Genomic DNA, 14,430 nt, shown 5'->3' on the forward strand with positions numbered 1-14,430 from the left:
TCCCATACTCACAAAACTATATCATGTCAACATATTGGTTACTCAATACTATATCACTTAATTCCACAACGAAGTTAATTGTTGCTGATGGTATGTTGGAGCTTTTAATTGATCGGGATGATACTCTGCTGGTTCTGCCCTCAGACCAGACAGGGTCTTCCCAAGAAGCCGAGGAACTTGACTGGACTATAAGATGCTGGACTCTATGTTTAGTATATGCTTGCAAAGAGGAAATCTCAACTGAACTTGAACTGTGGTTATGCAACAAGGTGGAGTAATCCACTATGGGGGGAGGGTTTGGGGACAGATGGGAAGAATCCCAGTACCTTTGAAACTGTCACATAATACAATGTAATTAATGAACCAAAAAATTATGAGAACCCCCAAAAAAACTGTATCATGAGAAATAACAATGATAATAAAAAAATTAAAATGAGTCCTTACCTTGCAGTTGCACTGAATCTTTTCAATCTTAAATATATTTTACTGGAGATACTAAAAGAATTCATAGCCATTGGTTCATGTCTTTAGATTTACTAAAAATCCTGTTTGGTGCCACAAGGGTTTAAATTAAGGCTAATAAGCACACACTCTAAAAGTATACAAAAAGTTTACTGTTAATTATAGGAGCTCTCTCTAGAATGCTGCTTAATTGGTGCTTGTATTAAAATGGAGCATCTTTTCACCCATTTAGCCTTTTTTCCTTTTTATGAAAGGAAGAGAGACAGACACAGAAGCCCCATCTGTTGATTCTCTCCCCAAATGCCTGTGACAGCCAGTTCTGGGCCAGGAATGCAATAGATGTCTCCTAGGTAAGTGGCAAGAACCCAATATCTTGAATCATAATGGCCTCCCAGAATCTGCAATAGAAGAAAGCTGAGGTCAGGAGCCAGAGCTAACAGCGGAAGCTGAAAGGCTCTGAAACGAGACATGGGTGTCTTCATCTCTAGGCTAATTGCCTGTTCCCTTTCATTCAATTACTAACTGCTAAGTATTGACCACATGCTCAACCCTGAGATGGCAGGTAGGTATCAAGAGAGTGATGTCTGTTAAAATGGGAATGTTGCCCTCTCTACTCACAGGAGTCTCCCTATTAGCTAATAATGAGACAAAGCTCTTCTTGCTGTAGATGAAGTTAAGGGTAAAAGGCATAGAAGCGCATGGCTAGCTGTCGTCATGGTATAAGGAGACTCTGGAGAGGAAATGACATTTTCAATAGGTGTTCACGAGTGATTAACAGCCAGAGGGCTGAGGATGAGACATACAGGGAATAATTATATGAGATCAGCTTTCATTTCACAGTAAAGAATGAAGGGACAAAGAGGGGACTGAAAGATACAGAAAAATTTTGGAGAGGTGAACACTGAGCAGGAATCAGATAAGAATACACTCATCTATGCAAGGGCTAAAAGAACACATGCTTTCTTCGCCCACAAAATTACAGGGTAATAGATCTGCAGTAAGGATTCAATCAGGCCATCATCAAAGAAAGCTATAACTCCAAAGTCCGTAGGACCATTATGTTGTGAATTACCTGTCACAAAAATTGAAAGCAAAAATAAAAGGAAGGGAGTTTAGCTAAAGCCTGGATGAGTGCCGCACCACTGGGGAAATTTTAAAAGATCATGGACAATGTCTGTTATGAAAATACGATACATGGGTTCCACAGTTTTTGCACCAAAATAAACTTGGGTGTCAAGTTAATTTTCCCATTAACTTTTTGAAGGAGCCTTATAAGAAGAAGCCACTGTCAACATGAATATATTTCTGACCATTAAGCCAAACCTGTTTCTTGATAGGCTGGTCATTGTAAGAACTGCTTTATGTCAAAGAAACATATGTATTTGTCCTTTTGGGATTGTCTTATTTCACTGAACATACAATACCAGCATACTGTTAAATAGCAGAATGGTGGACTTGTGGCTGTTGTTAAAGGACTACACTGTTAAATAATATAGTGTGAATCATTGGTGGGGGAGGGAGAATGGGAAGCAGAAGAAAGGAAATCTCTAAGCCTACGGAACTGTAGCAGAAAAAAATTTTTAAAATGATGGGCCCAGAGCTGTAGCCTCCTGGTGGCCTTGCTTCCCATCCAGCTTGTGGCCTGGGAAAGCAATTGGGGATGGCCTAAAGCCTTGGGACCCTGCACCCGTGTGGGAGACCCAGAAGAAGCTCTTGGCTCCTGGCTTTGGATCAGCTCAGCTTTAGCTATTACTGCCACTGGGGAGTGAATCAAAGAACAAAAGATCTTCTGCTCTGTCTGTCCTCCTCTGTATATCTGACTTTCCAATAAAAAAATAATTTAAAAAAAATTTTTTAAAAATTACTCCTGTGACTGAGTTTCCTCATATGGCAAATAGGAATACTACTAAATGGCTTGTGTTATAGTTGTTTTAACAAACTCATTGAGACGCTAAGAAAATAAAATTGCGTAAGTCATATGGAGGTTATAAAGTCTAATTGAGGAGCAAGCATTGTGGTATATTATGTTATGAAACCTTTTGGGACGGTGCTCTGCATGCTGGTTGAGTCCCAGCTCCTCTGATTCCAATCCTGCTAAGAACACCTGGCAGGTGTTTGATGACAGTGGCTAGTTTCAGTTTCATTAATACATCAGAAGAATCCTGCAGCTAGCCAGTTTTTTTTTTAACCTTTTAAAAGAGTCATTGGTTTTATCTATTTGAAAGGCAAAGAGATGGAACATTAGATATAGAGACAAATGGATAATCTTCCAATTACTTCCATGCCCCCAGATGCCCACAAAAATAGGGCTGGGCCACGTTGAAACCAAAAACCTGGAACTTGATCTGGGTTTTCCATGTCATGGCAGGGACACACATTACCGCTCAGCCTGTATATTAGCAGTAAGCCAGAAGGTGGGGCACAGACATGGCTCAAACACAGGCCCTCCAACTTGGGATGTTAGTGTTTTAAGCAGCATGTTAACTGGTGTGCGAAGCCCTCATTCCTACCCAGGTTCCTTTGATCATATAACTAACTGGAAACCAAAGGCCTTAGGCTTTTGTTCTCAATTTCTCTTCCAAATTGTGGTCTCTGAAATCAAGTTCCAATTTTATTTTTAAGGTTATTCAAGGAATTCATTTCCCTTAATGATTTTCTTTGTGTGGTCCTAAAGCCAATCTTCTTGATTTGAAGAAAGTGAATTTAGTGCATTAGAAAGAGAATTTGGAGGATGGAGTTATAAGCATTGGCGGCCTTCAGTATATTTAATGGGAAGTTTTTATGGATGGCTTTCTATCACTCTGTGAAGCAAATGATAATAAATCACACCAGTTTCTAAATTACTGTCCTGCTCAGTTAAAGCTTAAATACTGATATGGTGATGCAAACATGTTTTAAAAAGACCTAGGAATCAGCTCAAAACAATTTTGAGATATACACGTGACTTCTCTTTCTTTAATCTTGTGATTTTCTGTGTTTATTCTGTCAAATGAAGTTTTCTTCTATTCAGGGAATTAAGGGAAATTCTGTTGAACAGTGTGCCAAAACCTGCCCCTTGAGTGAAGCTGTGCTTCTGGAGAGGGTAAAGATTATCTCTGGAATTTCTTTCTCTATTCTGAAACTACAGCCCTGAAAAGTCTTCTGAAACGACTTCATTCTTATTTCCAGGAAAACAAAGACAATGTTTAGAGGCCTCGGCACACTTTCAGCAAACCCCCAAATAAACCTCTTTAGTCATTCTTTGCTTAATATTCTGAAGTACTATTATGCCTAATGCTTTCCAAAGTTCAAATATAGATCAGATTGTTAAAGTAGATTCTGTCATTCTACCCAGCTAAGAATGTGTGGCACAATCACAGGTGTGTGTGTGTGTGTGTGTGTGTGTGTGTGAAAAAGCAAATGTAAAATAAAGGCAGAGACTATATCAACTTAGAATAATTGTAGCTATTGGATTTTAAACTGTAAAAAAATTTGAAAGACAATTTTTTGGCATTATGGCTTATTTGGTCCTCCAGAGAAATAAATACAGTGTCTTAAACCAATATTTGGAAGAATTCAAGGTCTCATGCTTAAGTATACTTATGGTAGAATTTCCTGTTTCAGCAGCAAGATTTAGCAAGTATAATTTTTATATCTTTTATATGTGTTGGTTTCAATTTTAGAACTTTGTTTTGTGCGAGGTTATGTAGGTATGTAGAATACTGAGCTATGATTTGGTTCCTCTAAAATAAATAAATTAGCTTAGTTAAACTTCTGATGTATAAAAGAAATCAACTAGTTGAATCTGCTTATACACCTTTTTGCTTTTCTGGAATACACCCATTTCAGTGAACATTTCTTACAACTCTAAACATGGTGTGTGCCCAGTGAAATTTTGAACAAAGCTGCTTGGTACTGAAACAACAACAACAACAACAACAAAACCCACATAGGGAAAGAATGTGATCTTTTTCAGATGGATCACATACTATTGTGCCATTTTAAAAATTTTCAGAAATAAACAGTTAACCGTTTAATTTCTCTTCTCCCTCTTTGTTGTATATGTCTTCACTTCTTGTGTCATGTTCACACAACACACATACATGGTGAGATTCTTTTGTGTCCATTGAAGCCCCCCAAATGGAAACAACTTTATAATTAATCTATTAGGGATCAGTTTTCCTTCCAGACTACAGGGTTAAATGAAGAGTGGCCAGGAAATTTTAAAAGAATGTAGTAGTTTGTGGGAGCAAGGACAATAATATTGCCGAAGAAACTTAAACCATCTTATATACCATTCTCTGCAGTGGCCTTCGGGCCTTGTCATGAAATGATTTTAGTCAGACTAGGTCACTAAAAACTCAAACAACAAAATCATCAGATAACATGAGACTGATGAGATAAAGCAGATACTTATGACACGTGTGTACAAATTAGAAAAAAATTTTAAAAATCACCCTTTGGAAAGACACAACCACTTGGGTACATGGCTGTGACTGGAGCTTGGCTAGCTTCCAATAACAAGTAGACAACCTGAAATAGGTTGTAATCTGAACAACTGGACATAGAGATCCTATTTAAACAGATTCTCTTCCCCCACTCTTTCTCACTTTGCAAAGCATAAAACTCAATTAATGTAACTAGATCATTTTCTACCGTCACTACACAGTATGACTGTGCCAATGTGAGACTGTAGAATTTTCTATAGTAAATACTAAATTTACTCTACATGAAGCCCCAGATGTCATATGCTAGATAGCTAACCCATAAATGACCAGAACTGTAGCTGCTGCAGAGCTTGGAAGATGCAACTGACAAATAAATTCAACCATTCTTTTTGGATACCTTTTCTGTACCAGCCTATGGGCCAGCTACTGAGTATTTGCACAAGTGAACATGAAATAATATTCGGGAAGGATTTCTTGTCGTATGCTTGTCAAAGAAGAGCCAAGAAATGTCCCTCTTCTGGTCGTCACTACCAGGAGAGTAGAATACTTACCACCATCTTCAACTGTAAATTGGAACACATCACTTGAGGCATTAGCTCCTTCCCTTAACACATAGCATATTTTCATGTCATCAATGTCAGCTAGAAAATAACCCCAAAAAAAAAACCACGGTTAATAGAGCAAAATTGGTGACTCATTTTTGCAGGAAATCCTATTGGTTATGACTTTTCTGTTAACATGTTTAGATCCTTTCCTCCGCCTAAGAGGAACAGTGGTATCATATGTCTTAGATATCTAAGCTCTTAGATTTCAGCTGTCCCATGGAAATGTGATCCTTCATACAGATATAGTGCAAGAGTTAGGTTATAATAATAGCAAGGTGTTGCCCCTCCCAGTGATATTTGCATGCTCATACACCAAAGAAGTGACTGTCTAAATGAGGAATGTCAGACACCATGACAGGTGGAAAGGAAGATATTTTGAGGCATGGCAGGTTTCCTGGCACTCTTGAAATCACACCCTCTGCTGCCCTGGGGGACTGATCCTCAGAGGAGAGACACTCTGCCTCTCCCCTCTGGCTCATTTTTCTCCCCCTCCCCTCCCCTCCCCTCCCCTCTCCTCCCTTCCCCTCCCTTCCCTCTCCTACCCTCCCCTCCCTCTCCTCCCCTCTCCTCCCCTCCCTCTCCCCTCCCCTCTCTCCCCTCCCCTCCCCTCCCCTCTCCTCCCTGGTGACTATACCTGGTCCATATTCATTTGCTTCCCTGAATGTGATTTTCTAAATTATGTCACCAAAGGTATCACTGAACAGAAAAATAACCTAAGCACTTGAGAAAAGTGACACAGACCCAGGGTTTGGACATCTCAGAATTGAAATTAAGAATAACCAAATAGCTTTCCTAAGTCTACAGTATTATCTTTTCTCAACAATGAAATTTAATAATGTTTAAAATGAAGTTTTTTTTTTTTTTCTCTCAGAGGGATCATTTAGTCATTCAATTTAGGAAGAACTTTCTATCAATGTTAATTTAATTCAGAGCATTGAGAATCCACCAAAATAGCTTGGTATATCCATTCCTAATACAGCAAAAAACAAGATAAAATAAAAGAACAAAAAATGCTGCACGTTCCTTATTCCAAACACTGCTTCTATTTTCCCTTCCAGATCAGCCACAGCAGCTCTTTGATGAAGCTTTCTCCACTGTTAATCACTTATCCAATCTCCATAAATAACTTCTCTGAACCAAACTCTAGTCTGAACTTGTTCAAGTGAGTTTTGTACAATTAAATGGCAACCGTTTTCAGTTTTGGTTCATATTAGAATGTGACAATTACCATAAAAGAAAATTTGAAAAGGTATTGTCATCTTTAATGAACCTACAGCTACTTGCATTTACCACAAGTTCATAAAAAAAAATACGACTCAAAGTCGTTCTGAAAAATAACATATACCTATAATCAAATAGCATAATTTAAGAGTTAAGTATTTTTTTCATAAAATGCAACACTCTGATGTTTTGAGCAGTTGGATTTAAGACACACAATTTAAATTAAACTGTCTTTTCTTATCCAAATATTCTTCTAGAATCTCCATACTTGGATTCCTGTGTCAGTCAGAGAAGCAGTCTGAAGCACACTTTTCTATCCCTGATATATTCCTTTGCTCCTCTTCAGTTTCCATGAAAATAAGCCAGTCTGAGATCACATGGCATCTCTATCCTCAAAAAGCTTCACACAAAAGTTTCCTGCTGGGCTGGCATGACACTTGGCACTCAGGTTTTCCTGTCCCTGCAGGCCTTAGGATATATTCAGGCTTTCAGCCAAGAATCAAGAGGCTGGGTGTGGGGCTATTTGCCAGCATCTAAACAGAGAAGCGGTTCACTTTAACACTACATTTTGCTGCATTCATGTTTATGAAAGCATTTGTTATCTAAGAATGTACCACCATCGCAGGAAAAGAACACCCCCACAGGGATGCCCTGGCTGGAGCTCCATCTCTACCCACAGAGCCCACATAGAAAAGATCTAGTTTCCATTCTGACATGGTGAGATTTTCATGAAAGCAATCAAATCCGTTTGTGATGAAAGTTGCATGTTCAAGAATCACAGCTCGAACTCCCGAGCCAATACACTGAATGGGCTTCTCCCTTCCACCACTGAATAACTCTGCACAGGTCACCTGCCCTTCCTGTCTCAGACTGTGTTAGCACACAAAGGGAATTCAGGGTAGAAAAACCCTGTTCTCTCAAGAACACAGGTGCTTGGTACTTGAGGCAACTGGTGTGTGTTACCGGGTTTGCAACACCACAGAAAAAAGGTTGGAAACCATGAAAGAATTTACTCCTTTGCTACTAATCTTGTTTATACACCTTCAAGCTCTTAACATACTAGAGCTGCAATTTCAGTGTTTAGAATATTGTTTTCTCATCCCTCTTAAAGAATTTTCTCCTTTTTAGTTAATATTAGGAAAGCAGGCCCTGTTGACATCATTGTTATAATGCAAGACAAGTATTTATCCATTATTTCTGTTTTTTGGCAGGTGTTTGTCAACCCTACAGAACATGCAGAAATAAATTTAAAATGCACAAAGTAAATGTAAGTAAGTCTTCTCTTTCATTACAGAGTTCCTAACAATCATAACAGTAACAACAACAAAAAAATCTCTTAAAATGAATCAAAGTAACATGACTTGGAAGACTTTCTGAATTGCAATAGATAATGACCATAATGTGAATAAGTTGAATAGGGCATCTTCCTTAAAGGTTCTAAAATGTTTCATGAACCACATGCAGAATCGGCAACAGAAAATGCTCAGAATTCCTAGCCGATAGTAGGGTTCACCTGTGTGACATTCATAGCAGGGTTGGTCTTAATTACCAAAGTCTGGTTCCTGCCTTGACAGTGTACCCCGTCACCCTCCAAACATATCGATCCTCTCCAATGAAAGCCTTGCAGTTGGACATTGAGCAAAAAGGAGTCCATTCTTCAAGGGATCTTAGTCTGTGTGCATGCTTTCCCCTTCCTTTCCCGCCACCCTTCCCCTGGACTCTAATTTGATACTCTCCATAGATGGCTTTCAGTAGAAGCCATCTTCTCTAGGAAAAAAAAAAACACAAAATGCCCACTGGTATAAGAAAAATGAGACATACCTTGGGTAAACTGAGTGATACTATGGTTGCCTTTGCCCAGGTTGAGGAGATAACCATGTTGAGGGGCTTCTGTCACAATAAACCTGAGAGAAAAGTGTAAGCTGTCTTTGTCCTCTGCTCTCAATATTTTGCTTGTGATCATAAATCCTAAGTGGCCTGTGGCCAGTGTGCGAAGCGTTGAGGCCCCCTTATTCACTGCAATTTGGGGGACACTATTGTCAACAGCTAAGACCTGGATCTTCATCACTTGGGGCCTCCTTGTTTCAAATACTGTATCAGGAAAAACATAGAAATCTGTATGGGTACCATCTGTTACTGTGAAGGAGAAGCTATCTTCACTGGACTCAGTGCCATCATGTTTGTAGCTGATTAAGTTTTCGTTCAAGTCTTGCTTTGTGAAAACCATGACCGGTCTGGTGTTGTTGAAAAGAAGATGTCCATGAACAGGTACTCTAGTGATAGTGAATTTCAGGAGTCTGTCAGGTGTATCTCGGTCTTCCACTGTGAGTTCGAAGGGAGTGATAAGCTTGTTTTCACTCTCACTGACAACCAGATTATGGATGGTGACCACTGGCTTCTTGTTGTCCACATCACTGATGGAGATACGGAAGGTCCGGAAGACGGGGTTATGTCCATCGGTGACTTGGAACTCAAAACTGTCCATCTTCACCTCATCATCAGCTGTGTGGATATAGTAGATTTTGTTGCCAGCCAGTTGGAGTTGAGTGAAGGATGTGATGGACACCCCTGGTTGATCCGTGCACTCCAAGTGACCTCTTATGGGAGCCCTGGTGATGGTAAAAACTAAGTATTCATCAGGGCTGTTCAAGTCGCTAGTGCTTAGTAGGTCTGTTGTGAGAGTTACTTTGCCACCTTCTTTCAAGGACACTCCCTTACTTATCACATCAGGGAAAACGATATCAATGCTCCCAATGGACACATAAAAATAGCGATCTATGAGGGCATTTATTCCATCCGTCACATCAAACTTAATTAGGTCCCGAATGCCCTCTCGCCCCATGTGAACATACTGGATTAAGTTTCTGTCCACTTCATCTTGGGTAAAATTCATGCCCAGGGTGATGTTTTCAAGGGCACCTGTGGGTCTCCGTCTTTGTAGTAACCCATGTCCAGGGCCATAACGAATAACATAAACCAAATATCTGTCATCAGAATCCAAATCAGTTGCCATTAATATCTTGTTGTTGATTATTTTTGTTTCCCCGATTTCTATTTCTAGTCCATTATTGATGGTCATTCTGGGAGTCTCATCATCGACAGGAATTACCATGACAAGCACCATCCTTTCCAGGGAATACTTGCCATCTGTTAGTTTAATCACAAAACTGTCCTCCCGTGTCTCAGAGTCATCATGCTCATAAATAATGCTGGAACTCTCTATGATCTGATCCAAGGTGAAGCTTTCCACCAAAACTGTACCATTTATCAGCTGGTTCATGATGTGACCGTGAGTAGGAAATTGGGTAATGGTGAAAGTTAACTCATCAGGGGGCACGTCAGCATCGGCAGCGTTGAGGATGGGTGTGTCAATGACCAGACTCATGCCTTCCATGACCATGAATTCTCTCATGAACATTTCTGGGTGCTCATCATTGGCAGGCATGATCACGATGGGAAAAAAATGTCTCTCTGAGAAATTAATGCCATCAGAGCATCGAAATACGAATCGATCCTCCACAGGCTCCACACCCTGGTGGACACTCTGGACATAGTTAATGTGACCTTGCCTGAGGTCTTTTAGAGTAAAAGCACTTATAGCAATCCCCGCTCTTGATTTCTCAGAGCCCGGAGCTGGAGAAATGTTTTCAACATAACCTGAAGCAGGCTGCATAAGTATTGTGCATAAGATGTCATCGTTCAGAGAGTCAAGATCTTCAGCACTTACATGTGTTGAGGAAATAACACTTTTATCACCTTCCATCACCACAAATTGTTCACCTACAGAAATCTGTGGGGCCTGGTTGTCCACTGGAAGGATGGTCACCCACACAGTAACTCCCTGGATCTTGTTACCACTGATTCTCCATTCTTGAGACACATCTGATAGGCTCAAGTTAAACGAGTCTGCTTTGGGCAATAGACCTATCTCCCCACTAGTGTGGGCATAGACAACAGAACCTTCCAAAACGTCTCGTTGGGTAAACTGCTCTGCTGGAGCTCCATTGAGCAGAATTTCTCCATACAAGGGTGGATCTTCTACAAGGAAAGTCAACATCAAATCATCAGTGACCTCATTGGTCCCCTTAATAACATTGGCAGTGATTTCAGTAGCCCCATTTTCTAGGACATCAAGATAGGACTCCAGAGTGCCAGCAGGAAGGCTTAACGTGGGCACCTCATCATCCACTGGCCGGATGTTCACTCTCAGAGTGATGGGCAGCATGTGGTGCCTATCGCTGACTTCCAAGGAGCAGCTATCCATCAAGGAGTCATCCCCATTATGTGCGTAGGAAATCCGACCCTGTTTTATGTCCTCTAGATGGAAGGTTCCTCCAACATGCAGGATCTGTCCAGACACTTGCACCAGGCCATGCCTGGGTGCCTGTGTGAGAGTGAAGGAGATGTGGGACGCATCAGTGTCCACATCAGTGACATGCAACTCAGTCTCACTCAGAACATGGTGGCCCTTCCCCTGAACGGTGAAGCCAGTGTTGAGGATCTCAGGAGGCTGATTGTCCACTGGCTGCAGGTAAAGGGTGAAGGTGCCTGGAGCCACATTCCCAGCTTGGTCTTCCACCTGAAACTGGAACTGGGCCACTCTGGCAGCCACTCCCAGTTCCTCACTGGGAGGTCTGTAAGCAATTTTATGATGGTTGATCTGGGCTTGAGTAAATTGCATCACCACAATGGAGGGATTGTCAGTCAGGACCAAGGTTCCCAGCGGGGCTGGTGAGTGGTTCTCATCTGTGTCCATTGGCGGCCTGGTAACTGTATAACGGAGTTCTCGGTCATCTGTGTCGAGGTCTGTGTAGCGCAGCCACTTCTTCCTCAGTGGTGTGAGCTGGGATTCCTGCACTACCATCCGCAGGGGGCAGCCGCTGCCCAGCTCTGGAGGTAGGCGATCCACGGGATGAATGCGTATCACAAACTTCTGCAGCCCGGACTGATTAGGGGGGTCACTGTTATCTTGCACTCTAAATGTGAACTGGTCCACGACTGGTCCAGGACTATGGGGCCCAGAGTGCCTGTAGAATAGCCGCCCTTCTATTATGTCCTGTTGGTGCCACTCTGTCACGATTCGCTCATAAAATGCTCCCTGTTTCTTCCACTGGCCCCTGGTAAGCTCCTCTTCCTCGCTGGGAGGCTGAGTTTGGCGGAGAAGCAGATGCCCGGTGCTTGAGGAGGGTGACTCCAACACAAAAAGCAGGAAAGCGTCATCAGAATCCATGTCAGTTGCACTCAGAGCAAGGGGTGGGATGGGCACTGTGTCTCCCTCCGCCAGGGTCAGGCCTGTATTGGCATTGAGGACTGGGGGTTGGTCATCAACAGGCACTAAGGTGATGGGGAACAGGAACTGTACCTGGTGCCTGCCTCCTCCATCCACCATACGAAGCACCAGGTTGTCACTCAGCGAGCCATCTCTGTCGTCATGCTGGTAGACCACTTGACCAGCGGCCAGCTGGGCAGCTGAGAAGGTCTTGGGAGCAACATTGCCACTGGCAGCACCCGGAATGACAAGGTGACCATGTCGCAGTCCAGCCACCACCTCCAGCCGCACTGCTTCCAGGTCATCCTCATCACTGAGGACCAAGTTTTGTGACCCACCGTCTGCAGGGCCCGTGAGGGGCCGAGACTGACCCTCATAGAGAATAAGACCAGTGTTCCGGGTGACCACTGGAGCCAGCGTGTTCATGGGCTTCACCACCACCATGAAGGCGAAAGGGTCTGAGGCTGCTCCTTCTGGGTCCACTACCTCCAGCTCCAGCTCAAACAGACGTTCCTGGTCTGAGTCCTCATGAGGGGGCTGGTAGGCAATCTTCAAGAGGCGCAAGTCCCTCTGCGTGAAGGAGGAGAGCGGCAGGCTCCGGTCATCAGTGCTCACCAAGTAGCCTTGGCCGGGTTGAAACGGAGAGGTGAGGTTGAAGATGAGCAGGTCAGGTGCCGACTCCGCATCTTCAGCTGCCAGCATGTCTGGGGTTAGGGCAGTGAGCACGAATTGATCCACCTCCATCATCATCATGGCCACAAAACTGGGCTTGGGGGCGCTGTTCTCAGCCCCTCCTCGAATCCTCACCAGTACCTGGAAATGTTCGCGTTTCAAAGCAGGGCTGCCCACAGGAGCCCCTCGCGAACGTAGCTCTACAACCATGGGTACCCAGTCTCTGTTGGGGGAGCGGCTCGGGGCCGTGTGGCGGTAGCGCACTCCGAGCTCCAGGAAAGGTCTACAGTCCATCAGGAGCGGCTCCGGAGCGCCTCCCTCTTCTCGGGGAACCTGCGGAAAGTGCAGGAGTTCTCCATAGCGAGGTAGCGCACTCAGGCCGGAGAGGATGCCCACGCGGCACTCCTCTGTCTCGGGCTCGTAGGCAAACTCCAGGCTCCGTGCGTCCAGGGCATTGCTGGTCCCCAGCAATTCTTCCACGACCAAGGGCAAGTTCCGAGTCACAATCTCCAGCTGGCTGAAGACCACTTCCACCTGCAGCACTAGCGGCAGCACCAGGGTCCCTCCCGGCGCGTCGTAGCGTAGCTGCAGCCTGACGCGATCCCGAGAAGGGCTGCGCGCACCTAGGTGTGAGTAGCGCACCTCGCGGGGGCCGAAGTCGCAAGGGAAGCGCTTAGGACTCAGGCGGCCCGGCCGCTGGGCCAGCGCGTCGTTGTCCAGCACAGTCACCGAGCAGCGGTCTCCCGGCTGCACCTGCAACACCAGGTCCTGCAGCGGATCCAGCCAGACTTCACGACCGAAAGGCACGCGGAGTTCGCGGTTCTGCAGTACTATGGCCTCCTCGGCAGGAACCCCTGCAGCCCCTGAAAGACCCCGGGACAGGAACGCCCGGCCAGGGTCAGCGGGCTGTGCCAGGACGCCGCTTACCAGTGACAGCAGAAGCAGTAGCAGCCGTCGCAGTCGGGGCGTCGACGAGGGTCTCGGCTGAAAGCTGGCACAACTGGGTGTCCGGCTTGCCCGGTACGAGATTCCTGGGGTCCCAGCGGCTTGCATGGTCCAGGTGTTAGGCTTCGGCAGAGCAGCCTGAAAGCGTGCAAATCTGTCTCCAGCAGGGGTTCACAGGGCACCTCCGGAAAAGTGCCAGGAACTCCGCACGCTGCCTGCGAGGTGTTCCAGGAGCCGGGGTTGGGCCGCAAGGATGGGGACCACAACCGTGGAGGGAAGCCCTCCCGGCCGGTCCTGCTCCGCCGCTCTCGGCTTAGCAGCCTGGGAAACTGAGCCCCTCCACTCCTCCTTCCCAGGTCCCGGGACCCCGGGCTTTGAGGGAAATCCCTCCCCTCGCACCCCCCTCTTCTCTAGGCTTCCCAGGAGGCCAATCGTTGGTCCCGGGAGGAGGTCCGGGCTCAAGAGGTTGGATAGTGATTTGTGCCAATCAGCTCGGAGGGGCCAAGGCGGGGAAACCGCCGAGAGGGGAGGAGACGCGAAGTGCAGCAGGTTGTCTGGCAAGTGCCGCGGACGGCGGCCTGGGCTGTCCACGCTCGCTTGCGCTGGACTCGGCGCTGCGGGATGTGGGGCTCCGGAGGAGCGGCGATCAGCTACGTTGCCACCCACTCACCGCCGGCCCCATTCAATGACAACACGCGCAGGCCAGTCTTTTCTCACTTGCAAACTGGAGAGGCAAGTTAGCTCCAAATAAGCAAGTTACAAAGTTCCTGGAGTCTGAATTGGAATCCAGAGATGTTTGAACATAAACTTGGGCGAGGGGAGGGAAACG

General features: G+C 44.9%; 1 protein-coding gene and 1 long non-coding RNA gene across 2 annotated transcripts in view; one reads left to right on the forward strand and one right to left on the reverse strand.

Annotated features, from left to right (window-relative positions):
- Window positions 1–13,916, reverse strand: part of FREM2 (FRAS1 related extracellular matrix 2) — a 159,465-nt gene extending 145,549 nt beyond the window's left edge. The window contains exons 1-2 of the mRNA XM_004577506.3: window positions 8,537–13,916; window positions 5,441–5,530 (exon numbers count right to left, since the gene is read on the reverse strand). Coding sequence (XP_004577563.2) covers window positions 5,441–5,530; window positions 8,537–13,709 — 5,263 coding nt within the window. The 5' untranslated portion in view covers window positions 13,710–13,916. The remainder of the gene's footprint in view (window positions 1–5,440; window positions 5,531–8,536) is intronic.
- On the forward strand, window positions 878–9,907 carry LOC105941836 (uncharacterized). The gene is made up of 3 exons (XR_009246419.1): window positions 878–1,024; window positions 6,553–6,656; window positions 9,777–9,907. It is a non-coding gene; the product is annotated as an uncharacterized LOC105941836 (long non-coding RNA).
- Window positions 13,917–14,430: the final 514 nt, after the last annotated feature.

The sequence above is a fragment of the Ochotona princeps genome, chromosome 12, assembly GCF_030435755.1.
Source record: "Ochotona princeps isolate mOchPri1 chromosome 12, mOchPri1.hap1, whole genome shotgun sequence".
Lineage (NCBI taxonomy): Eukaryota > Metazoa > Chordata > Mammalia > Lagomorpha > Ochotonidae > Ochotona > Ochotona princeps.